This window comes from Aspergillus niger (genome assembly GCF_000002855.4).
Source record: "Aspergillus niger supercontig An11".
NCBI lineage: Eukaryota > Fungi > Ascomycota > Eurotiomycetes > Eurotiales > Aspergillaceae > Aspergillus > Aspergillus niger.
Window position 1 is genome coordinate 2,020,271 of NT_166526.1, and position 22,720 is coordinate 2,042,990.

A 22,720-nucleotide genomic window follows, 5' to 3' on the forward strand; every position below is an offset into this window, starting at 1 on the left:
CCTCTGTCTCTCTCTCTCTCTCCCCCCCCTTTTTTTCCCATCTGACCACCCATCGAATTTCATCATCAAACATCCCAGCAGTTATTGATTCGTATTTAATTTACTGCCTATTTACTTCTCTTCCTTTTCGACTTTCCTTCTCTTTTCTCCTTCTTCTCACCCACATTCCCCAATCTACGTCCTCCTACTCCATCTCTCGGCAGTCGGAATCTGGCTCCACCATTCTCCGGCCGCTCGGTCGCGTCCTTGCATCCTCAGGCCGCACTAACCCGCTCCGGACTAACTTGGGTCGGGCCTCCGCAAATGCGGATGGGCCTTGCCTTTTTGGGACGATCCGTTCTGCTGGCTGCTTTTTCTTTTCTTTTTCCTTTTTTTCTTTTTCCCCCCAAACTCTGTCTCTCGCCGTCGGCCGGAGTCATCCTGTTCTAACCTGAGGCGACGGGCGGCTCTCACCAACCATTCCCATCTGCCTCTGGTTCTTCCCCTTCCCCCCCCATCGTCTTCCCTCTTCACGAGCTTCCTCTGCTTCCTTTTCTACATTTCCTCTCCTTCTTCCCCTCTTCTTCTTCTTCTTTCTTTGTCATTGCATTCTGACTTCCCCTCTCCCCTTCCCCACAACCGAAAATCCCCTTCTCTAGCCTTCCCTAATCCACCCGACATCTTTGGGCTGATTTTCTCCCCCAAACTCACGTTGCCGGTCCGGTGCCCCGACCCTGGGCCACACGCTACTTCGGCCTCCCCCACACTCCGCGTATTCCGTTCAAGGGGAGTTTTAGTCAAAGCCTGGAGCAACTTTCTCTCCCACACAAACACACACACACACAGAGAGTATCTGCGTACTTACTCCAGAACCAACCAACCAACCCTGCTGGGTTCCTCCCTCTGCATGGTGGATATCGGCTGGCGGCTTTTCATCCCTACCTTGCTCTGCTTTTCTCTCTCTCTCTCTCCCCCAAATCTCTCCAGTCCCCACTCTGCCTGACCCTCTTACCCGACTGGACTCCATTCTGCCCGTTACCCACGTCGCACATTATTGGTGACATCGTGGGTTGAATAATTAATCCTCCTTCCTCTCTCCATTCTTCGATTCGGCTTCCCTGGCTTTCATTTTCCCGTTCCCCGGCTGTGTTTTATTCATTATCCCACCCTTCGCTCCACCTCAACTCCCTCCCTCTTTCGTTTTTCCCTCTTCCTTCCGTTTGCCGCCGCGCCCACACTACTTCCTCTCCCTCCAGTACTTCTGTACTACCGCTACTCCGCGCGCGCCTGTGTGTCTGCCTCCTCCCGACACCATCCTCGGTATCTAGTCGGTGTTGTCACTGCACTGCCCTCCTTGCTTCGTGGCCAGGTTATTTTATTCTGTTTGGCAAACAGGTGTAAGAGAAGCCGACGGCCAGCAATCGCATTTTTTACCCCAATAAAGGTCAGTCATTCCCGTGGGTGGATCCCCGTTCGCACATACATACAGACACACACGATTCCTCTCCCTCTGTTCTTTGTTAGCCGGGGTGGTACGAGTACTGACGGCAAAAATACGACAGCCGTGGCCGACCATCGCTGTCGCCCCTTGCGACCCAGACCGTCTGGAGTCTTGTTCGGAATCCCGGGGAAAAACCACCGGAGAAATACGGCGGACGTGAGGACAATCCACTCGTGTCAACAGTGGTCCCGGGGACTGTCTTGTCCCTCCTCCTCTTCCTCCTCTTCCTCATCTTCTCTCCTTGTGCTTCCCCTACCTCTTCGCCTGTGATTTCTACCTCCTTCCCACCTACCCTGCCGGAGAGACGGGCATCCCGTCTCTCGCGCCCGCCTCTGTCGTCACAATGCGATCCAGTATCGCCTGCGCTCGTTGCCGTCGAAGCAAGATAAAATGCGTCAACGCCGGCATCGATACCACCTGCCGCGCCTGTGAATCCTCCGGTCGAGAATGTGTATATCCCGCCCCGGCCATCGGGGTGGGCGGAGGTGCCGCCAAGCGAGACCTGGCCGCGCTGGCGGAGGGCGAGGAACGAAACAATGATTGGGATAGCCCCAAGCGACAACGCTCACGGAAGGCCGTCGGCATCTCCTCGTCCGCCGCAAAGGATGGGGGTAGATCCGCGCTCGACGTGCTCGATTCCTCAGTCCTGACCACCAAGGTCTGGGACGCCGTCTTCGATCTCTTCCAGTCGCACTTTGCGACCATGCTTCCGTTCCTGCATCCCGCCTCGTTCATCGGTCAAACGCGCCAACTCTCCACCCCCTCGACCAATCCGTCCACAAATTCAGAACCCTCGCGCGATCCCGCGCAAAGTCCGCCTGCAAGCAAGCCGGATCCCAATCCGCTCATTCCCCTCGGTGTCCTCGCACTCACCGCCCGTTTCCATCCCCAGCTGGTCGCTTTCCACTCTCCACCGTCCCCTGGAAACCCGTCCAATCCGCTTGTCGCTTCGGAATTCTATGCGACGGCGTTGCGTAGCCGGCTGGCCGGCGTCGACGGCGCTAGTCTCGCAGTCACGGACCTCACCCGGGTCCAAGCATTGCTCATGCTGGCGCTGCATGAATGGGGCATGTGCCGTGGCAAGAGCGCATGGTTGTATGTCGGAATGGCCATCCGGCTATCCCAAGCCATGGGCCTTCCCTTCGAGCTGGAAAATGAGATGGCGTCCCGCGAGGGGCCCCGGTCCCCCGTACTGAAGATGGAGTCCGAGATCTTTGGTCTGCCCCGTCGGCCGGTGGAGCCCAGAGAACAGACTTCGGATGATATCATAGCGCTAGAGACGAAGCGTCGTACATTCTGGGCGTGCTTCATTTTGGACCGTTGCTTGAGCAGCGGCAAATATCGACCTCGTATGATCCGCGTCAAGGAGCTGGGTATCCAGCTTCCCAGCGATAACGCCTTTGCATTTGGAGAACGGGTCCGCACCTCCCGTCTCAGTGAGCCGGCTGCACGCCGCCCACAATCGTTCGGGTCCCAGGGCGTCCAGATTCCGAGCATCCGGCAGAGTCTGGGTGCTCTCGGTGACGACCGCTTACCCAGTAATGGCGCTCCCGATCCCAAGTCTTCCTGGTCACCTGTCTCGCGCCGTAAGGATTCGAGTGAGGATGAAATTGATCGATGGGAGGTTGGTGCCGAGGAATCTGTGCTCAGTCGGGTGATTCGTATCATTCGCATTTGGGGAAGCATTGCCAAGTGGTCGTGCGCTGGGGGGCGAAGGTAAGCTGCCGCTCTTCAATGATGGTCCCCGTCGAGGGTCTAACACACAACTACAGGAACGAACAGTTGCCCCCATGGCACCCAGACTCGCGTTTCTCCCAGCTTCGAGCGATGCTGGGCGAGTTCCAGGATAGCCTTTCACGCAACTTGCAGTACTCTCCACGGAACACGGATACGCACATCATGTATAAGAATACCCTCTCCCCGTATACGGTCATGCACGTGGTCTATTTCCTGTCGGTCATCGTCCTTCATCGTGCGTATATCCCGTTCCTTCCTGTACGATGCTCGGAGCCTGTTGGACCCTTGGACGAGCCCCTATTCCCCGTGGAAAAGCCCGGTGTGGCAGAGGCTTTCTGGCGTGAGAGCGCTCGAGAGCTCTTCAATGCCGCCCGACAGATGATTGATCTGGCGGTAACCTGCCAAGACCGCGGCGTCCTGGTTGAAAACCCTCTCGTCGGCTTTGCTGTCTATAACGCCGCCTTTATCGGTGTGTATGCAGCCCATTTCCCTCATATGGATCCGGAGGGCGCTTTGGCTCCGAGAGATCGTACCACTCAAGGTCAGGCACAAGCTCGTAACGCCCTTGACATCCTGCGCGACATGCGGCTGCGTCTGAAGATGGCGCGGGGATGGTTCCGCACCCTCAACCGGCTGCATAGTTATTTCGCCAAGGTCAAGCGCGATTTCCGGCGATCTTCTCGGAAGATGGACATGGATGGCGTCGATGTGCATATGAACGGGGTTCGTCCAGTGCGTGAAGGCGGAGCTGGTGGGGGTCTTGAGGAATTCAAGCTATTGGAGAAGTTGTTCTTGGAGTTCGGTATCATCGAAGACCAACTGCCTGATAACACAGCGGAGGATGATGGCCTGGCAGCAGTCAGCGATCGTGCGACCAACCTGAGCGATGCAGGCAGCAATGCTGTTCGCAGCGAAACTGGAGACACAGGCGAGCCTCCACTGGACGGTGCTGGCGGACGACGTGAGTCTTGGGTTCCCATCAATAGCCCTGGTATGCCGCTTCCTGGACCGGATGGAGAGCGACGGCCTAGTCTGCCTCTACCCCCAGGCCGCTCCCTGCAGTCCCAATCTCCGTACTCTCTACCCTCTCTCCAGCACCATCCTGACGCTGGGTTATACAACTCCTCCTCCCCCAATCTGCCATCGCTGGGACCCCCAGGCCCATACGGGGCCCCGCCAACAACGACGGCAACAGCGTCCTCACAGTATGGGGCACCGCCGCCCAACAACCGTTTGCAGCCCCTCAATTCATGGCTGAACAATCGTCAGCAGCCTCCCCCGCCATATTCGCAGTCACTGCCGCCCATCAATGCGGCTACTTCACACAGCTTGCCATTGCTGCCCCCACCTGGCTCAGTCGGCCACCCGGGAGCGTCACCGCCGGTAACAGTTGATGGTCTTGACACGGTCAACACCAACGGGCTGTGGTCGACCAGCCTGGGCGGAGATGATGTGCTGGCGTTCTTGGAGGGATGTGAATACGACCAGCTGCCGGCGATGACGCCGTCGGAGGTCGGTGTTCCGGTCGGGTGGCTCAGCACGGTGTGGACCGAGTTCGCCCGCTGATGGGGTGGATACATTGCCCCCCCCACCATTGCATTTTGCTTTTATTGCTTTGACTTGATTGTCTTTTTTCTTTTCTTCATTCTTTGCTGATGATTGAGCGATCCTTCGTCTGTACCATTATTTCTTATGTGCGGCTTCTGTATTGTATGAATATGTATGCGCGCTTCGGCGGACTGACGAGACCACGCGACACTTCTGGGATTGACGCGATGTTTGAGGGAACGCGGGAATTTCTTTTTTTTTGTTTGTTTTCGAACTTCGGACACCTGGTCTTGATAAAAAATTGGCATGTGAGGGCCGGATGGGTTCTGATTGATGCGATTTGGATTTGATTCCCCTGGCGCCCCTGGTGCGGGTGACGAATGGATGGAATGGGATGAACCGGGTTTATGAATGTTACTTTGACAGCGCGGCGTCTGGCTGGTTGATTACCTCAGTATGGGAGCATCTAGTACCAGGACATTCTATCAATTTCGTTGCTTTCGAGCAGATACCAAGTTTATCAGATTAATACTGTAGGCGCTATCCTTGATCTTCCGTATGGGGTGCCGGTGAAGCATTGGGCTGCCTATGGGAGGCAGCATTGATGTGGAATATATTTCAGCTTAGTGCTGCATCTTTCATCAAATAGTCAGTGTGGCCGAGTGGTTAAGGCGATAGACTAGAAATCTATTGGGTTCGCCCGCACAGGTTCGAGTCCTGTCGCTGACGTTTTTTTGTTTTTCCGTTTACTTTCTCCACTCGGGACGGTTCCACGGGAGCTTCAAATTAAGCTCCATGATCGCTCAACCATGTGGTTTGCGGATCACCACATGTGACCATGATGCTGTTCCGCCCTTTATTTTCATTTTATTTTTCAATTGAGACTCACAGATCTTCAAGACACTTTGAAAGTGGACGGCTTTCCCATGGGATTGAGCCATCATCTACTCCCCCATCTGATGAACCTAGTGTTGACGGAGATATATATTATTTGCTGTTATACCCGCTAAGAGTATAATGTTCGCCTTTGGCATAAAATCATATCTGAACTATCCCAGTTCATATTGATCACCATTATGAGGAATTAGTGCTAAACCCTATGTCATACTAGTGATTAACTAATCCCCGAATAAAAGCTTGATTGCTACTACTTTCCTTGAAATTAGAGACTAGTGCAGGGACTGGGTGGTTCTTTGCTTAGTGTTCGTAGCTTTATCTTATCAGCACATTACTATAAGGATTAGGATATAATAGACCAGGAATTTTATTGGTTTAAGCTTAATACTTCCAACTGCAATGATTCCCTAGATGATTTTCATGACCAATCTAGGCTGTATATTTTCTTTCTTTGTGATATTTCACCATTTTATTGCTTGTCTTTCCGCGACCCCTTATCCCAGAATCCCCCAACCTTATTGACATATCCTAGGTTTTGAACCGGATCTTGAACTATTCTCCAAAACATATTCAAGTATTCCTTTTCCTAGACAGTAATCCATGTCTGGTAGCTCTTCGTTACCTGCGGTACACACATGTTCTAAATTATTCTAGGTAGGTAGACTACCGACCGTCTCGTTGGTCGTCACTGGACTAATCGTCACTGTCGCTTTTGTCCACACCGAGCAATCAAATACTCCTTTGTATTGTGAGCTGGTACCTTGCTGGGCTTGTAATCCAATTCCTCATAAGCCCCGCTGACCCTAGACTGGCTGTCAAGTTTCTCAACGGTAATGGAGTCGAGGTTATCACCTTGTCTATATTTAGTACGCATATGGGTGATAATGGTATCGCTGGATCTCGGTTGATATATTTCCCATGCACTTTGCACGGTCGGCATGTTGTATAAGGTGTAGTAGAACATCCGGAAGGAAGTGGGCGGGCGCTCCTGGAGGGTGAGTCAATTGATTGTCATGTAGGTCTTTGAGTATTGGATGTTTCCATGGTGGTTTGCTTGATGTGGATATTAGCTGGATAAATGTTATCCGTGCGAATTCGTTTATATTAACATCCACCATGCTGACATCTCCTTCGATGTCCCTTGGTTGGTTTGCTGACCGGCAGGAAGAAAGTAGCGTGACTTCTTCCAGAGCCATTAGATCTGAGCCAGGCCATCGGGGAAGTTTCCCTGTGGCTTCTGTGGAGATGGCTCCGATTGTTCTTCGATATTAGGAACAGTGCGAAATAAGGCATCTCGGACGACGCTCTCGAGAAGGGGATCCGAGAAATTGTGAGCCCAAGAAAAACTGGTAGGTCGCTAGGGAGCGCGGCCGAATGCCATTGTCATCGTATATCGATTAATTCTGCAATTTGCGCTGGGGCATACCGGTAAACAGGTAATCTTGTTCCCTTGGACCGTTAAACCAAGCGCTAGACCATGTCCTCTGACTTCGATGGCTCACGTCATAAAGAAGATTAACCAGAAATCTGACCCATTCATCTTAGGACCTAGCATATCGTACGCAGTGTCTCTTCTTGGGCTTAAAAACCCGAGATTCCCAACAATGACTAGGATATCGCGTGCGAGGCTGAATCCGACATGGACCCGGTGCTAGTCAGCAATGAAACCAACACTGCTGGCATTTCCGCCACCTTCGTCAGCATGAAGATGACCATGTGAGCTTCTTAACTCCAGGATATATCAATAATAAGTAAGTCTATCCTATAACTAAACAGCACCCCCACGCATGAGCTTTCCGACCAAAGCTCGCTGACCCGCCTAGGGCGAAATAACCATGACAGCCCTTGGACGAATGGTCTGACCATCATTCGTCCGATAGGCATACAGGTTCTTTAGAAGTTGCACGGCTATCAGACCGTGGACCAAGACCAACTACCGTTGAAATTATGAGCTATGCCGATCACATTGATGAATAGGCGACGAATTCATACTATACTTTAGTATTTCGAGAAATGATATTGGAAATGTGGAAGGCGTGTGTCCATATCTTCCCGACTCGCTGTACGCAGTCATTATAGGGAACGAATCAGCTTGTTTAGTAGATTTTCGAACTGAAGAGTTCGAAGATGTGGCTATGCTTGCGATAGTTGGTTAACAACATTTTGCATAGGAGACATTATCGAACGACCTCTCTATCATTGACCTCTCTAGGTATAACGCGCCCTTGTCGCAGGGGCTTTTTGATAGTCAAGGTAGCAAGATTTAGCCCGTGTAACCAACCAAGGCCTTCCCCGGCTTTCTCCTTTAGTAGTGCGAAGAAGTCCAGAATAACAGGGAGTAATCCAAACGGCTTGGCTAAGGCTATTAAGCATTTCTTGTACCATTCCATTGTTTGTATGATTTATGGCAGATGGAATATTGCTTGTAAGGCTGTAGCCACAGAGTTACTGAATATAATCTTTGTCTGCCAGCTTAAGCTTGTATTTCAGGTCTTGGATCAGAAAGTCTGGAGTTTCACACGATGGGTCTGGTAAATCACAATAAGCTGTAGGTGTGTTTCGTAGTTTCCAAACACTTGAAGAATGCTGGGGTGATTTTTCTGGCCCTTTCATCTCAATATATGCTGGAACCTGTTGCTTAGTTCCTGGAGACGCATTCCATTGGGGTGCATGGTTGCCGGACCGTTCTTCCATCCAGCAGTCTCAGCGAGAGCTATAAATCCCCTGAGGCGGCCAGGGGGTCCTCCTAGTCGCTGGCATTATCAAGATGGTGGTATCTTTGTCTGTCTGGTATTGGCTTGCTTTGTAAATAATATGTCAAGACGAAGGGTCAAGGATATGGATTTGATCTATCTAGATCTCAAGAAGATGGTTGGTGGTTGGAAGAGGTGGTCGGAGACCACGCAGGAAGAAAGGCGAAGGATCAGCTGACAGCTGCCTGGCTGCAGTGAATGTCTCAACATTATATAAATACCTTGTTGTATTCTCAGGGAGGGGCTGGATCTAGCGAAAGAAGTAGTTGTATGAAAGGTGGTTTATGGCTCAGGATGAAAGAAAGTTCAGTGTGGTAAATTGCTCAACAGCACTGGTTATTTCTAAGTAATGATGCTTTCTGAAGGAGCCATTCTTCGGCAAATCTGGAGACAGATGGATATACTGGACAGTCTTCGACTATGCCGGGGGGTCTGCAACGCCAACCCGCCGCAATTACAGTTACTACAAGCCTCCTTCATCGGCTACTTGTATATCATACACTAGATCCAACCGCATATTCTGGCATATATTAATGATCACTCACAATTACTCACCCTACATCTTCTTCGACCATTTTCGTTTGGGTTGTTGGAAGCGCTTGGACCATCAAGGGCTACAGCGCCACTTCCGCACTCTGTCGAAACAGCAGTAGGAGTGGATACTTCCATCGGGTGCGGCATCCCTCACGTCGGTGAGATCGCCTTCGCAGTTGCCCGACGCATCCAACTCTCAGCACCCCGACCGAAGCAATGGCCTTTTATTCCACGATTCCTATGGTTGGTCAACACTACCCATAGTATCCTACTCCGTACCCCCTCCTTCAGAGAACCGGTTCACCTTCCGCGCACCACCGCCCGATCCAACATTTCCCGACCGCACTCTCCTAGATTGGGATGCTGCTACATGCACCCAGCCTTTGTCCCCCTCCAACCTGGATGCCTTGCCTGATATCGGACCTGATTTTTCTCCAGAAGAACTTAACGTTCGTCACCCCATCTGGGTTAACCCCACGAGACAACCTGAATGCCTCCGACTCATCCACAGCGCCGCCTACTCCCTCACCCTCGGCCAGCTCATCGCCGAGCGAATTATCGAAGGACTCATCCGACCGAGCATCTAGAAGAAGGCTCAACACGCTGGCTGCCCGGCGGTATCGCCAACGTCGTGTTGATCGTACCCATGAATTGGAAGCAGAATTGGATGTCTTCAAGCAGGAGCGGGATGCGTTAAAAATGCGAGTCTCCAAATTGGAGGGAGAGGCCAATGCGCTGAAATGTTTACTGAAGGTTCAAAATTCGAAGTGGTCTCACTCTAGTTGATAAGACGGCTGATCGCGTCTCGTGGCTTCACGTCTTTGGCGCTGCTAGTGCGCTTGGTTGAACCTCACAAATATACCAAAAAACGATGCTTGGTCTGACATATAGATTCCTTCTGAGGTTCTTTGTCCTAGCAATCCGAATTATAGGTAAAATCTTGGATCACGATCTGCGGCAAAATAGTTTGGATAGAGCGGGCGAGATGTGCAGGTGATCGGCTCTCTGAAGATCTCCATCAAAGGACCCAAACTGAACATCGGTATCCAACTTTGGTATCCATAGTGAAGGGTAGTGGCTATTTAATAGCTTTTGTGCTACGCACCTTACAAGCTTTTCTGTTTTGCTGGTTTTCCAATCTAAACAGTGTCGTAAGATTCAATATCGTCTTCTAGCAGCATATTCTTCTGACTTAAATATGGAACAACAGAATATCAATCCCTAGTGTCTAGTAAACAAAATTAGGCAATTATATCCATTCACCAGTAATGCCCCCACCTCCTTGCAAGTTTCATTCGTGATCAAGCCATGCTAGCGCTCGGAACATGTTCTCATGGAAAGTCTTGGAAGCCTCCGCTAACACTGGAGATGGATTCGACCAGAAGTAGTGAGGGTAGCCAGGATAGGCGTCATACATAAGAGGCACACCAGACTCCTTCAACGCTTCTCCCATCAATCGTGCATCATCTCTCAGAGTGTCAGTTCCACATTCGACAATGTAAACCTTTTTCAAATCTCTCAGACGAGGATGAAGAAGAACCGAGAAATACTTGTCGTGCGGTGGCGCTGCATAGGCGTCCAAGAAGCAACCCATTGAAGCCAAAGTGTTGACAGTATTATTAGCATTTTCATGCAGAGCAGTGTACTGATCCCTTTTGTCTTCTGGAACAGCCTCGGGATGCACGGTTGCAGGCACAAGAGCCAGTACACCTTTCACCTTCTCCCCAATTCCTGCATCCACAAATTTCAGTGCCACACCAAAAGCGAGATTAGCACCCGCTGAGCCTCCCATGATAATCACGGAAGGTACCGAAAAGTGATCCAATACCCAAAGTGTAACTCGTACACAGTCGTCGAGACCAGTAGGGAATTTGAATTTGGGTGCCAGTCGATATCCGATGCTAACAACTTTCATACCACTTGACTTGCTAATCCGTCGGCATGCGGCATCTTCGATATTCGGGCTTCCCATGATCCAGCCTCCACCATGAATGAACACAGCCACAGACCCACTATCTGTCTCTGACGGGGGAGTGTAGATGCGAGCCCAGCAATCCTGGAGGGTAATGTCCTCGGTGTTTACTGAATCATCGGGCGGAGGGATTTCATATCTAGATGTAATCTTTTGTGCATTCACATCAGAGTCTTGGAAAAGCTGTTCAACAGTGGTGCCCGTCATAAGCATTTCACCCCCGATTTCTTTGAGGAACTGTCGGTGTGTAAGCACTGCGTTAATATTTGCAGCCGTAAAATTTGGTCACCGCTTACCTCGTTCCAAGCGGGCGCATAAGGTGATTCCATATTCATGCCGTCTGGAAGTATTGTGCGTTGTTCGATAGGTTATGATGAGTGCAAAGCAACCGTCCCTCTGGCAGTTTATATGGTTCGGGGTTTTCTGGTCATGTTGGGTTTCCGAGTTAAAGTAGCACTGGTGGTAAGTGTGACTGGGAACATGAATCACGGTTGACTTTGTATTACTCGAAATGGCTCATGATGATGTTTGGCATATTGTTCTCTTCTCAGGCTTAGGCCTCGCTAGATTCATAGCGAGTCATGCTGACGATGACTTCCCTTGTATTTGGCCTGTGCTTTGATATGTGGTGATCCCTTCCGTGCATTAAACCAAAGTTAGCGATTTGAAGGATACAAAAGCATCTGAAGGGTGTTTTCGAAGCCATAGAGAGGAAAATAGAGATCAGATTTCGTTCGACGGATCAGGCCTCCAGGCCGCGATGCAATTCATACTCGCAGGTATCACATTTCTAAGGAAAAAATAGATTTCTCTACTTTATCTTCCCAATATGATAACCCCCTTTGCGTCAATGTCCGCCACGCATTGTAGACCGAAACCGACACGTCTACATCTCCAATTATATGGTGGGACCAACTCACAGGTGGTGAGTCTAGATACATATCAATGCCGGATACAAAAGCGTCCTCTGGGCCAGATATTCTTTGCAGCGTCCTTCACATAGTCATGGACATTCATGGGAGTATCACTCAACAATGCTTGATATTCTCGCAAGCTATGAGTGGATATCGAGGATGAAACAATTATGGAGTAAGTTAAGCTATGTTATCACACGGGTCATCTCCTGGCGCAGTCCCATTAAAGTGGCAATTTGATAGATTTAGCTCTTATCTACGGCGCGTCTCACTGGTTTCATGGCAAAGAAACCGTGACCAGGGTTGTAGGTGACTTTGAGTTGGGAGCTAGACGCGTTTTATATGTCAATGGTCACAATCATATCAAAGTTGGAAATATAAAGTAGATCGGGTGAGAATAAGGAAATTATGGTGGTCGGTTTAATTGGAGCAGCAAAGAGGCAGAAAAACGATATGTAGAGATGTATAATTTCCCCAAATTTCTGTAGGAAAAAACCTTCCGTGTCACCGGGATTAATCATTCGCCCTATATGAAATCGCTAAAAAATAATCCCACAAAGTACGTAGATCTTATTGAGTCCTACAATATAAGATATATTATGTTAGTAGCGTAGTTTGCACGGGAAATATAATATTCTTCTGCTGCGCCGAGACTGCGATGGTAATTCCGCTTTCGAAATTTGAAAACTAGCCGAACAGGTATTTTGGTAATACGATAAGGGGTAGAATGAAAAAACGATCAATGCGTGAAATCAGAATTATCGGAATAACATGAATGCGAATTTGAATAATGCGCTTATTCGCATTCGTTTATTCCTCTCGGAGGTTACCAATGATGAGGCATTCCTGAACCATCATGAGTCACGCTGATTCACTTGCGCTAATCTCAAAACGGGTTGACTTTGGGAGGGGGAGCATACATCAATTTTATAGTCCACTTAGTATATAACGTTGTTGCCTCCAATATTCATGTGCCCATATCGCCATCTCGACTTCCACAGCAAATGGCTGAGAAAATTCCAGTCGAGGATCTACGCACCCCCCAGGCGAACAGCCTGTCATCTGGCGGCAGCAACTCTCGAGCAGACGATGCGAGCGACTATGAGCTGACTGGAATTCCACTATTGCTGGTCATCACTGGACTTGGTCTTTCTATATTTCTCATGTCACTGGACTCGTCCATCATTGCCACGGCTATTCCCCGGATCACGTCACAATTCAACAGCACCGGTGATATTGCCTGGTATGGAAGTGCATACTCCTTTGCGATGTGCGCCTTGCAGCCTATGGCAGGTAAACTATTTGGAAGCTTTGAGATGAAAGTGAGTGTAACCAAAATTTCCAGTAGTAGATGAAAAGCCTTTTAACAATATTAGGGCATGTTCCTCGGATGTCTTGTCGTCTTCGAGCTTGGCTCATTGCTCTGCGCCCTTGCAGTCAACAGTCCTATGCTCATCATCGGGCGTGCTATAACCGGAATTGGGGCAGCAGGATGCTTTACAGGGGCCTTCTGTATTGTCGCCGTTTCCATCCCGCTGGTCAAGCGACCCTTATATATTGGAATCCTTCAGTCAACCTTTGGCATTGCCACTATCATTGGACCCGTATTAGGCGGTGCGCTCACGGAGCATGCGACCTGGAGGTGGTGTTTCTGGATTAATCTCCCCATTGGTGCTATCACCATTTTCTCACTGGTCTTCTTCTTCAAACCGCCTCCGCGCGACAGGACGAAAGTTCCGTCGGTTCTTCGCAGACTGGAAAAGTTGGACTTCCTGGGCGCTTTTCTATTTGCTCTGGCCATCATCATGATATTTTTGGCTCTTCAATGGGGAGGGACCGAACACGCTTGGAAGAGTGCTACTATAATTGGTCTCTTCATTGGAGGTGCGTTTGTCGGTCTTATCTTTGCCCTCTGGCAGATACGAAAGGGCGACAATGCCATGATTCCACCGCGTCTGATGACTGAGCGTATGATGCTCTTCTCCTGTTTCAGCGAGTTTTTCGCCATGGGTGCCGTTTACATTTCGATATACTACCTTCCAGAATGGTTCCAGGTCATCAAAAACGCCTCGCCCACGAAATCTGGAGTCATGTACCTCCCTCTAGCGCTGTCAGATGTTTTCTCTGCAACCTTGACAGGCGCCTCACTTAAGTATCTTGGATACCCAAATCCATACATGCTCCTTGGAACGGGCCTGATGAGCATAGCAACGGGACTGTTCTCTACCTTTTCTCAAAGAACTCCACACCAGCAGTGGATCCCATTCCAAGTCCTTCAAGGGCTTGGTGTGGGAATGACCCTCTCAATGCCCTATGTTGCGACACAAGCAGTCCTCAAACCCGAAGATGTCCCCGTCGGTACATCATTACTGCAATGCTTCCAATTCTTCGGGGCTTCCGTGAACCTCGCGATCGCGGAGGCTATCTTCGAGAACAAACTTGTCTCGCGACTGGACAGTCGGGGATTTAATGGCCACGAGATAGAGAACATTCTCAGGGCAGGCTCCGCCGAAGCGAGGAGCGTGGTTTCCGGGGCGCACCTTCCAGGCGTATTAGATGCATACAACTACGCGATCACCAGTACATTCTACGTCGCAACCAGTGTTGCCGCCGTTGCTTTCCTTCTTTCACTCGGGATCCGCTGGAGGAGTGTCAAGCCGAAGCCCCAGGCTGCTGTTTCCGATGAGGAGGCTAGGTCGTCTAGTCTGTAGAATTAAATGGCACTGATTGATTCAAGCAAAACATGGAAGACGGAAGATTCTGGAATGTGAGCCCTGAAAGTATCGCAAATTATCATGTCTTGCAGTGGGAGTTAACATTTAGACCCGAGCAGGTGAGATTATACGTCTCCCTGACGCCAGGATGCTGGATATTCTCGGGTTGGGAAAAGGGGTGAAGGAGAAGTCCCCTGGGAATCTGTTCAACATAGTAGAAATAGGGGGTTTAGTCGGAAGAGCCAGAAATACTGCTAGTGGATCATTGGGTGCACCAATAGGATATCAACAAGTCTGAATTGCTATAATGCCCCTAGATAGATGGCAATATGTGTGGGCATAATCATTACTATGTGACGGATCTACCGGTGGTAGCCATTGTGAAATAGTTGTGGTTGGGTCCTGAGACCCGAAAGAAGTAGAAATTGGAATGTACTCAAATAATCGGTCGATCGTTCAAGGTCTTGCGATGACAGGCTTAGAGGAAAGGAAGAAGATAATTCCGGTGCAGATGGAGATAGCGCTTTGGTGACACTTGGAAGATATAAAGAACTGTGTACCAATCTTCTCCGAGTGGCTGTAAGATTTACAATTCTCGACCAATTCCTCCGAACCACTTTCCTCCGAGCCACTCTCTCCCGAGATATTCAAAGGCGCAGTCTGCCATTCCCTTTTGATTGAAAAATTATAGCCCCAGCCCATGTTAAAATAACATGCCTTTGCCTCCCGTCAGTTTTCCATACTTGGTCCTGGCCAGGTGAAATGTTTTACTTCTGAATGGAGGACAACAAAATAGCGTAATATGTGACAGTGCCGCATTATCGTCCATGTCCCTGCTATCCTGGTATCAATGGCCTCGGAAACCTAGTATTGTACTGTTAGCTCCCTCGATGTCTTCAATTCGAATCTGTGACAGATTATTCAACTCCAAATACCAGATCTGAAGCTGAAGTTCTCGCCAAGATGCCTCGTTTTCTTCTAGAGGAAAATTGGCAAAAGGAATGGCCGAAATGTTCGGAAACAGCTGCACTTCCGCTGGGCAGAGAGTGCACGGACTGCAAAAATGCCAGGCAGCGTTCTTTGTTGTATCCGGCGCAATTTCGGTCGTTTTGCTCTCAGAGACACTTTATGGTCCTCGAGCCCCTGCGATGGGCATAAATCCCACGAGGCTGTTAGAGGAGTTCCCTAATCTTTAGCAATGATAAGATGATGGTAAATTTGCCTTCCCGACATTGGCCTGCCATGTCGGGAATACCTTATTTTATTCTCGGCAAGGGGCTGCACGAAGCGAAAGTATTTGTATGAATTTAATGAGTAGAGTAAGTGAATATGTAGAATGCAAAGAAGTATCATTTCATTCGTCTTGAGAAGTACAAGACGGAGAGAGTGTCCGCAACTAAAGCCAGCACACTAGGCTCGAAAGGTGAACGTCGCAGAAGATTCTGAGACACGATCCCGAGCATCGAGTCGATAAATTTTTCTGTCCGAGGCACCAATGACACACCGTTCGTAGTCCCTCTTGATGCCTTTCTGGTTCTCCTTGTCTCAGCATTCTTTGCTTGTTTGCTGCAAGTCAGCGTACTTGTCGGTGATAGTATGCTCTTTGCCCTATCGAGCTTGTATCGCGGCGTGCGAAACCGGACGAGTCGGCTACATCAGCCTCGTAGTCGCTCGTTCCCATAGGTCTTTCATCACTGCTTCGGCAAGTTTGTCAACGTCCCCTGTTGGACCCAGTATTCAGAAGAGTCTTGCAACCAAGAGCCGCCGCTGCGCAGACGATAGCCTTGGCTATACTGGTTTTGTTCAGTCACGGAGAACTATCATCAGGCTAACACCGCAGACAACCTTTATCAACGAAGCAATAAAAGGAATTCGCTGAGAATCGTCAAGTGGGAAGGTGGCCGAGATAGGTTGTCTTTTGCTGAAGGTCCGGTAACAGAGTGGACATTTTCCAGGTGTCAAGGGAAAAGTGGCCTTGGTTGCCAACCTCTAGCTCGGTTCCATGTGTCAAGAGAGTGCGCCTTAGTGAGAACTCTTGGCTCTTTTTGCCTTGCGAATTGTTAATGACAACGACCAAACTTACCTCGGTAATTGTCATTATTTGGGCGTTAATGAAAACTTAGTTAGCGATCATAAAATGTGCCCATGTCTAACCTCTTTTGCCGCACGTTTGGGATCGCGTCTGTAATTTGGATGACAACATCGGCATTGGAGTCGCTTTGAGTGACGGCTCTCAATTTGCTGAGTTTCGAGCGCTTTCGCTTGAAGTAGTCAATATGACCAAAATGATATGAGTTGCCCCTATGGCGCTCTGGCAGTTGGGAACAACCCGGTCGTCATCGTAGGGAAGGTTACACATATTATATCTACAGCCGCGAGTAAAAAACTGAAGGTGGCTAAACAACCAAGACAGAGGCTGGTGACTGACTGAAATTGACAAGTCAGTTGTCACATTCGCTTATCTCTATTAATTGTGTGTTTAGCTGCGGTATCGACTATCCATATACATGCGGCCCTGTGTTGCATCACACTTTTATTTAGCGAGCCTCAAGGGACTTGACAGCGTACAGGGCCATATTCTTGCTTCAAACGGTGAAGTAGCTGGTCAGCTATCATAGCAGGCCACATCATATGATGTGTGTCGAGTCGAAGATTGGATTGTCGTGCGGCTCCGCTGCCCTGAACATGTGCCCAAGATGCGTACTGTCTGACAGGTGGAGAGACGGAGACAGAAGGAGGCGGTGGATTCAGTCTGTAGCAGCCAATGGTTAGGTGCCATGTGTGGCTGAGAAGTATAGTTTGTGATAGAAAACCTACCGGTCGATAGAGAATATAACCAACCGGAACTCTCGAAGAGAGCCGGCCTGCCAAAATCAGCAAGATGCCCCAACCAATTTTTAGTGAGAGGGATGGATACTTACACAAGCGCACACAAGAAGCAGGCCGGACTCTCGAGGAGACACGGCAAGGGGTTGGAGACCAGACCCTCGAAGAGAGACACTGATATTATCATCAGTATGTTGACATGGCATGATGCTTGGAAATAGGCTAGTGTACTCACCGACATCTGCTAAGATAACCCGCAACCCTGAAGGAGATAGCGGCTGGGATAACGCGACCAGACTCTCTAAGAGAGCTGGCTGGGGTCCATGTTAGCCAAGTTCTGAGTAAATCTGAAAGACAGAAGCACTTACAACAAGGTCCAGCAGACCATCGAACTCTCGAAGAGAGACACTGGCATTATCGTTAGTAAGTTTAATTGAATTTCTTCTTTTATTGTTTCCTTGCAAAAGGATATGTGTACTCACCGATATCTGCTGAGATATACCGCACCCTCGAAAGGATAGCGGCTAGTACTCTTGTCAGCAGGTTAATATAACATAATCTTGGAGACGAAGTGCTCACCAAACGTCTGGGACTAAAGAACAAAAGGAAAAGACAAGACGCTCGAAGAGCGCTTGCGCGAGCCCCTCTACAGACGGTCGAATAGATACACCGCACCCTCGAAGAGGATAGCGGCTGATAGCCATGTCAGCAGGTTGATATAAAATAATGTTTGAAGAGAAAGTGCTCACCAGGCGTCTGGGACTAAAGAAGACAGGACCCTCGAAGAGAGAGCCTGAACAGGCACCCTCTATAGACGTTCGGAAAAATAGATCGTACTCTTGAAGAGAGGCCGCTAGCGCCTGTCAGTTGATGCCATCTACCCTTAGCCACTGGAGGCTCGTAAACATACACAGGGAAAGTAACGAAGTAGAACTCTCGAAGAGAGCCTGATACTCTGGTTGGCAAGACGATGGAAGCATCGGACAGGACAGGAATGCTCACTAAACTTCGCTCAAATACACTGCACTCTCGGCGAGATGCAGCTTAAACGTACCGTTAGCCAGATGAGCTCTTGAAAAGCTTGGAAGAAACTGCTTGTGTCACGTACCTCCATAACCGAAGCAGCCGAATCGACCAACGCTCACGAGAAGCAAGACTGTGTCGCGAACAGTCATGCTCTGATTGTGATCCCGAATTCCACGGTTGTCTAATCAACACGCGAAACCGGGAGAGAATACCCCTCTGAGACGAGGGTCAAACCTATAAACCAAGTTAGTCGGCTTCTTACTAAGACACAGCATAAGGGAGCAGTAGGGGGAACAAAATCAGAATCGAAGACGCGATGCTCAACAGAGAAGTGGGAAGGAGAGAGACAAGAGAAACACAGGAAGTAGATGGGGAACGTGGCCAAGGAGAAGTTGTAAGCGAGAAGGCGTATGTCTGGTTTGCTGCCCCATTGCCATATTCGGCAAGGGACACGACACGTGCTCTCCTGCTCTCCTCAAATACAAGGCAGGAACTCACTTGTCTGGATTGGGGAGGAGTATCGTATTGTGACCAGAATAACATACAACCATAATGCATGGTGTCAATCGATCTTCATGGGCATTGAAAGCAGCTAATATACCGAGGGTGCAGGATAACTACAGATTGTCTAATATCATTCGCTGACTTCAACCTTAGCCTGATTCCGCTCCAACTAAGCCCACGGGTACTAATTTAGCCTGTGGAGCGTGCAGGTCTTGCCATGGGTGTCTGACAGGACTCATCTTTGCAGATCATTCTCGACTATACGCTCCGGATCCAATTATGGTTCTCGCTCAAGACTTGTTCTAGTAGAAGCGGAGGAAACGGAAACCCCGCAGAGCACATTGTTTAAGCCCTTCTCTACCATCATCCTTGTAAATCATAAGAATAATTGTGGCTTTTTGGACATCTTAGCGCGTAGAAGCTTCATCTGTGTCTTGGATTATTCGTCAGGACCGCGAAATAAGGGGAATATATCTATCCAGTGTACGGAATCTGCCCCTGTCTCCAAGCAGCGCGCGATCTTCAATCTCACTATAGGTTTGGAAACGTCTATATAGCCCCTCGACCTGCATATGACCAAATGACATGATAGCTCTAGAATTTTACTACAACATCTTCTAGGACATCTTCCCTTCGTCGAGCTAGTGCCCTCGACCGACGCAAAATATCTGCGCCTGTAGTCCCGGGGGTAGCGAATTATGCACGCATCTTAGACTGCTAGCACTTGGGTCAGTTATTCTAATGCTTCACTGGTTCTCAACGAGGTGGCCATTCCATGCAGGTCATAGTTTGGCCTGGCTTATACTATGCTGTGGCTTTTAACAACCCTTAGCAATCTGCTGGGAAAGGAGGGAAGCTTGAGAAAGGAACCATCATCGGATGGTAGTGCAATCACTATGAGCCATCTCTCAATACAACAGGGCAATGAACTTCACTGGGTGCGTGGAAAGGCCGACGGGCTGTAGTCTGTCTACTTCAATATGAAGACGATCAAGATGAATGTCAACTGACCTATTCACCTACACCCTCACTTCGATCAAGAGTATAAGTGAAAGGCCCAGTTCAGGAGCGTTTATCAGCTATTTTCTTGATTATGTAACGGGATAAAGCAATAGTCCACGAGATCCAGTTGTATATTTTTATCTGCCCCAAGTATCCATTCGATATAGCCCTAGGAATACTGAGCGCACCCGTATTATAAGCTACTAGCCGATACTGTTCATCGACCTGGCTGGTTTCTTATCCCCAGTTTCGTAGGAAATGGTGCCAAACCCAATACATTCCGCGGTAAAATGGATAGTTTATAGTTTAGGAAAGGCGTTAGGTTAGAAAGCCCCTGGAGTGCGGTTCCCAGATTGGTTCTCCCATGGGTTATGAATCCGAGGCCATGCAATAATAAGACCGAGACGTTGTGATACATTAGGCACCGGGTCAAATCTGGTCCAAGTGCGGTAAGCATCGATAACCTCTTATAGGCCAACGTCTAACTGTGATGGGAACACCGATCATAACCCCAAGCTTTGAATGGACTGAAGTGCGTATCGCGCTACCTCCAAGTTCGGAATATGTTGAAGCTTTCAAAACTCTTCGCCTCCCCTTTGCCTGCTCAATGTCGTCACATTTGCATCAAAGATAAACTTTAATTCGCACCATATCATCATTAGCTTAGTATTCCCTCTACGTGATTCACCTGCGGTGACTTCTTTGATAGCTCTCACCATGTAAACCACCGTCATTGATAGCTAGGTTGTCGGTGTATTACCTCCACGACTTCACTAGGTCGATCATTCTTGATGCTATATTCACAATATCATTCCAGGACAGGTCTATAAAAGCGTCGACTTTCTCCCCTCTCTCAGCTATCTCTTCTGCATATATTTCCTCATAAGACAAGCATCAAAGCTTACATCAGTTGACTATGATTATAATTTTATTATTCTCTACGGTTAATAGGTTATACATAAATCATTACTCATACAGTACGCAAAGAAAGAGCATCCTTTTAGTCTAAGCATCAAGTGAAACCTAGTCCAGCGCGGGACTGCCCTGTTCGGCTCCTCGCATCAGCCAAATAGGAATTATTAGACAGAGCTTTACTTATATTAATAATCTATAAACATGCATATGCAATGCATGCTGCGCGTCAGAGTTTGACGTCGCTTATACGTGCTTTAAATAGGGGCCCATACTGCCAATGCAGCACGCGGACGCCTGAGGAATGTTTTGCACAAGTGCTTATATGTGCTACTCGTGATAATTATCGATACAAGGCAATATGCGGCTCCAAAGATTCAAGGGAGCTAGGCAGGGTCGAAGTCTAGCCACTCGAAGACACCAATAGCTGCGAATATACGCGCGAACGGGCCAGAATTGAAGTCTGGCCCCTAGAAGACACCATGAAATTCGAAAATGAGCGGGAGCTGGGCAGAATCGGGGTATGGCCCCTAGAGCCCACGAATAACGACACTGTTTCAACCAGAATTTCGATGGGCAAGGATATAGTCGCATCGAAAGGTATGCGAGCCATTCAATCAGGATCGAAAATGGATTTTCGAGTCAACATGATATAAATGCTTTTATGTCGAGCATTTGTGCTCACACTTCAAGCAGACAGGCAGCTGCCTATTTTTCTAGGTTTATTTGGGTCATTCTGAAGGGACCCACGTTTTATGTACCTTGTACATAATCCAAAAGGCCATCGGGCCTTTTAATGTTAGCTTCGCTGAAGGGAGCGACGTGGTTGCATATCTCTGGTAATCTGGGGATTTTTAAGGCTTAAGATAAGGCCTAAGAAGAGCTTTGATATAGAACCCGTGGGAATATTTAGCAAATCTTTATTCGACCACCATTGGGTGGTCATCGAGCCAGGGAAATATTCCTGTAAGGAACTTACAACTTTCGAATACCAACGGCAACTGCACAGAATGAAGGTATGTTTCTTACAAGATTAATAAAGAAATGCCAGTGTGAACGGAAGAGTCAAAAATGTCCGACTTTGACTACGAAAAAATGGGCATTAATGGCATAACTTGGGGAAACGGTACATACAGTTGTGGACACAGTGTCATGCTATTTCGATCGCTTATACCATGACTGCATGGACATAAGCAAGGGCTTATGGTACGATGGCAATCATTATTCTAAGTATTAGCATCACAAGAATTTCGAAAAATGGGATATTGGTTACCGGATCAGACACGGCGAACCAACTTGGTACTTCGGCTTCATGGGAAGTGGGGAAAAGCGAGGTTTGATCGGAGATTAGACTCTAAATTGTTACATTGGTTGTGTCCATTTAATATGGTACTTATGGTTTACTTTTCTCCTAATGGATCGCGCATGGAATTTCTCCATGTCTTGATGAGGTCTCTTTCATCTTAAAAGAGTTAGGAATTTCAGTCATATCTGGTCGAAAGAGTCAAACGGACTTTTTATGTTTCTTACTCATCTGGAATATATCGGTCGGTTGTGAAAATGAGAGCAGGTTTCCAAACGACATTGGCATCATCACCAATAAATGGAATATGGTCTCCTAGAAAAGCGACACTGACGATAAGAACAGGAGCAATGAGTGGAAAAGAGCTACACTGAACTCTACAGCGAGTTAAGCTAGTAAAATTCAACATTGTCTCCGAGCCACGTTACTTTGTGGACTATGGCCCAGGATGAAGAAAGTTCAGCGTGGCAAACTGCTCAACAGCAGTGATTACTTCAAAGCGATGATAATTCCTGGAGGATAGCTTGAAAGAATGAAGGCTCAGATGTATATACTTGACAGACTTTGACTGCGCCGAGGGATATCAAATGGTCACGAA

General features: G+C 48.6%; 10 protein-coding genes and 1 non-coding gene across 11 annotated transcripts; 6 read left to right on the forward strand and 5 right to left on the reverse strand.

The window, feature by feature from the left end:
* Positions 1-509: 509 nt before the first annotated feature.
* On the reverse strand, positions 510-1,555 carry An11g08540 (hypothetical protein; the record flags this gene model as incomplete). The annotated part of the gene is made up of 5 exons (XM_059750459.1): positions 510-644; positions 691-735; positions 845-1,007; positions 1,147-1,274; positions 1,373-1,555. The coding sequence occupies 5 exons, from the start codon at positions 1,553-1,555 to the stop codon at positions 510-512; spliced, it is 654 nt and encodes a 217-aa protein (XP_059604362.1).
* A 268-nt stretch (positions 1,556-1,823) lies between these two features.
* Positions 1,824-4,783, forward strand: An11g08550 (uncharacterized protein; the record flags this gene model as incomplete). Its single annotated transcript, XM_001394783.3, has 2 exons — positions 1,824-3,196; positions 3,253-4,783. 2 exons carry the CDS (start codon positions 1,824-1,826, stop codon positions 4,781-4,783), a joined length of 2,904 nt encoding a protein of 967 aa, XP_001394820.1.
* A 630-nt stretch (positions 4,784-5,413) lies between these two features.
* On the forward strand, positions 5,414-5,494 carry tRNA-Ser (AGA). The gene has a single exon. It is a non-coding gene; the product is annotated as a tRNA-Ser (tRNA).
* Positions 5,495-5,551: 57 nt separating this feature from the next.
* On the reverse strand, positions 5,552-5,706 carry An11g08570 (hypothetical protein; the record flags this gene model as incomplete). Its single annotated transcript, XM_059750460.1, has 2 exons — positions 5,552-5,619; positions 5,655-5,706. The coding sequence occupies 2 exons, from the start codon at positions 5,704-5,706 to the stop codon at positions 5,552-5,554; spliced, it is 120 nt and encodes a 39-aa protein (XP_059604363.1).
* A 425-nt stretch (positions 5,707-6,131) lies between these two features.
* An11g08580 (hypothetical protein) lies at positions 6,132-6,602 on the reverse strand (the record flags this gene model as incomplete). Its single annotated transcript, XM_059750461.1, has 3 exons — positions 6,132-6,214; positions 6,298-6,302; positions 6,385-6,602. The coding sequence occupies 3 exons, from the start codon at positions 6,600-6,602 to the stop codon at positions 6,132-6,134; spliced, it is 306 nt and encodes a 101-aa protein (XP_059604364.1).
* Positions 6,603-7,301: 699 nt separating this feature from the next.
* An11g08590 (hypothetical protein) lies at positions 7,302-8,197 on the forward strand (the record flags this gene model as incomplete). Its single annotated transcript, XM_059750462.1, has 4 exons — positions 7,302-7,378; positions 7,551-7,600; positions 7,697-7,813; positions 7,911-8,197. 4 exons carry the CDS (start codon positions 7,302-7,304, stop codon positions 8,195-8,197), a joined length of 531 nt encoding a protein of 176 aa, XP_059604365.1.
* Positions 8,198-8,476: 279 nt separating this feature from the next.
* Positions 8,477-9,735, forward strand: An11g08600 (uncharacterized protein; the record flags this gene model as incomplete). The annotated part of the gene is made up of 3 exons (XM_059750463.1): positions 8,477-8,533; positions 8,921-9,192; positions 9,330-9,735. The coding sequence occupies 3 exons, from the start codon at positions 8,477-8,479 to the stop codon at positions 9,733-9,735; spliced, it is 735 nt and encodes a 244-aa protein (XP_059604366.1).
* A 505-nt stretch (positions 9,736-10,240) lies between these two features.
* An11g08610 (uncharacterized protein) lies at positions 10,241-11,256 on the reverse strand (the record flags this gene model as incomplete). The annotated part of the gene is made up of 2 exons (XM_001394788.3): positions 10,241-11,158; positions 11,218-11,256. 2 exons carry the CDS (start codon positions 11,254-11,256, stop codon positions 10,241-10,243), a joined length of 957 nt encoding a protein of 318 aa, XP_001394825.3.
* A 1,583-nt stretch (positions 11,257-12,839) lies between these two features.
* On the forward strand, positions 12,840-14,546 carry An11g08620 (uncharacterized protein; the record flags this gene model as incomplete). The annotated part of the gene is made up of 2 exons (XM_001394789.1): positions 12,840-13,157; positions 13,212-14,546. 2 exons carry the CDS (start codon positions 12,840-12,842, stop codon positions 14,544-14,546), a joined length of 1,653 nt encoding a protein of 550 aa, XP_001394826.1.
* Positions 14,547-17,096: 2,550 nt separating this feature from the next.
* On the reverse strand, positions 17,097-18,959 carry An11g08630 (hypothetical protein; the record flags this gene model as incomplete). The annotated part of the gene is made up of 9 exons (XM_059750464.1): positions 17,097-17,301; positions 17,367-17,413; positions 17,471-17,689; positions 17,744-17,783; positions 17,858-17,899; positions 17,955-18,068; positions 18,286-18,418; positions 18,484-18,531; positions 18,947-18,959. The coding sequence occupies 9 exons, from the start codon at positions 18,957-18,959 to the stop codon at positions 17,097-17,099; spliced, it is 861 nt and encodes a 286-aa protein (XP_059604367.1).
* Positions 18,960-21,301: 2,342 nt separating this feature from the next.
* On the forward strand, positions 21,302-21,933 carry An11g08640 (hypothetical protein; the record flags this gene model as incomplete). The annotated part of the gene is made up of 3 exons (XM_059750465.1): positions 21,302-21,419; positions 21,714-21,835; positions 21,871-21,933. 3 exons carry the CDS (start codon positions 21,302-21,304, stop codon positions 21,931-21,933), a joined length of 303 nt encoding a protein of 100 aa, XP_059604368.1.
* Between the last annotated feature and the right edge of the window lie 787 nt (positions 21,934-22,720).